The following is a 1,979-nucleotide window of genomic DNA, read 5'->3' on the forward strand; positions in this document are numbered from 1 at the left end:
TCTCTCAGGGAGGGAGGGGGTGGGGGAGCTGCGGAGGTGCGGGTTTGTGCGTGTCGCTCGCGTGGCCGGCCGTCGGCTCTGATTGGCTGCCCGTGATCACCGGCACGCTTCCCCGTGCGGGGCGAGCAAACACCGCGGGCGTCATTATGTTAATGAGCAGCTCCCGCGGCACGGGGCAGACCTGCCGCGGCATTCATCCCCCTGGTCCTGCGCTCTGATGCCGGGGGGGGGGGGGGGGTCACAGGGGGGTACAGGAGCAGGGGCCGGTCATTGTCCGGGCTCAGTATATAAGCGGGCTGAGGCCGGTCGTGTGCCAGGCTCACCGGCTCGCACGAGCTGATCCAGAGCAAGAAGACGCAGAGAGGCGCGTGCCGATCCCCCGTGCACCACGACCCTCGGTCCTGTTGGGCTCGCGCTCAGAAACCTGTGCAGAAACCTGTGGACCCGCTGCTCACAGACAGACCGACCGACAGACAGACAGACCGCCGCCTGCTCCGACATGGACTCCGTCTACTCCGACATCGACAGCAACAGCTGCGACTTCTTCCCGCACACCGACGACGAGGACTCCCGCGGCTCGTCCCCGCTCTGCCCGCCGCGCTCCCCGGAGCCCGAGCAGCAGCAGCAGCTGCAGCAGAAGAAGCGTCGCCGCGGCCGCGGCCGCAGCGACGCCACCGTGCAGGTGGTGAAGAAGAACCGGCGCTTGAAGGCCAACGACCGGGAGAGGAACCGCATGCACAACCTGAACGACGCGCTGGACACGCTGCGCGGCGTGCTGCCCGCCTTCCCGGACGAGACCAAACTCACCAAAATCGAGACTCTGCGCTTTGCGCACAACTACATCTGGGCGCTGTCAGAGACCATCCGCATCGCCGACCTGCAGGCGGGAAAGACCGGCGATGCTCCCCTGTTGCTGAACCCCGCCTGCCTCGGCGAAGCCCCGAGCCCAGGCAGCGACGCCTGCTCCTGGAGCTCCAGCGGCTCCTCGTCCTCCTCCTCCCCGGCTTACTGCTCCTCCAGCCCGGGCAGCCCCGCAGCGCAGGAGGACTGCAGCTACCTGCAGCAGGATGCTCTGTTCGGCTTCCGCAGCTTCGTGCCAGGCATCTACTGAGGAGGAGGCTCCCAGCCCCGCGGACTCACAGACCAGAGAAATGTAGAGACATAACGGGACAGAGGGACAGTCCACTGTCTGCTGGAATAAGACTGAGAATCACTGTTTGCCTTATGAGCTCATTTATCTTCCTCTCCACACATGTCTCTGCCGACGGATTGTAAATGAGAATAACTTAATTTCTTCATTATTTAGTTCCTTTTTATTTTGTGTATTTCTCCAAAAACCTTTGCACTTTCCCCCGCCCTCCCTCAGCAGTCTGCAGGTTACAGTCAGGTTTTTTACTGAGCACAGTTTTTGTATCTCAGAGGTGAAAAGTCAATTTTACAATTTGTAGAGTGATAAAGCAGAAAAGAGAGCGTGGAAATCGAGTTTCAACGCTCTGACAATAGAGTGAATGGAGCTGCCCTCATTCATTATGTATTCTGCCCCCCTAACACACACACACACACACACACACACACACACACACACACACAGTTAGATTATTGTTGTTCTTATTTATTCGTTTGCTCTCATGAAATTTGTATTTGTACATAAAGAGATTTTTATTCTATTTACTTGGAGCTTTGGTGCTGCCGCCAGTTTTCTACAAAATAAAGTTATAACGTTTCTATAAAATAAATCTGTGCTTCATCTCTGTTTGTCTTCATCACAGCAGCAATCCAGCAGCCAGCGTGTGTGTGAGAGTGTGTGTGTGTGTGTGTGTGTGTGTGTGTGAGTGTGTGTGGGTCTGTGGGTGTGTGTCCGCAGACAATGGGCTCAGATGCATTAACAGGTTTTTATGATAATTAATATTAATAAGATAACGGCTCGTTGAGAGCAGCAGGTGGAAACAAAGATCGTCTATTGTAAGTTTTAGTGTCAT

General features: G+C 56.1%; 1 protein-coding gene across 1 annotated transcript; it reads left to right on the plus strand.

The window, feature by feature from the left end:
- The first annotated feature begins 283 nt into the window (after positions 1–283).
- neurog1 (neurogenin 1) lies at positions 284–1,736 on the plus strand. The gene has a single exon (XM_071458406.1). The coding sequence runs from the start codon at positions 500–502 to the stop codon at positions 1,109–1,111; it is 612 nt and encodes a 203-aa protein (XP_071314507.1). The 5' UTR covers positions 284–499; the 3' UTR covers positions 1,112–1,736.
- The last annotated feature ends 243 nt before the right edge of the window (positions 1,737–1,979 follow it).

Source organism: Trachinotus anak, unplaced genomic scaffold (genome assembly GCF_046630095.1).
Source record: "Trachinotus anak isolate AG129_WGS33_773 ecotype Australia unplaced genomic scaffold, CSIRO_AGI_Tana_v1 ptg000021l, whole genome shotgun sequence".
Taxonomy (NCBI): Eukaryota; Metazoa; Chordata; class Actinopteri; order Carangiformes; family Carangidae; genus Trachinotus; species Trachinotus anak.

Excerpts from the sequence above, each read along its gene's own strand:
- neurog1 (XM_071458406.1), top strand. The coding sequence starts at position 500 with ATGGACTCCGTCTACTCCGACATCGACAGCAACAGCTGCGACTTCTTC.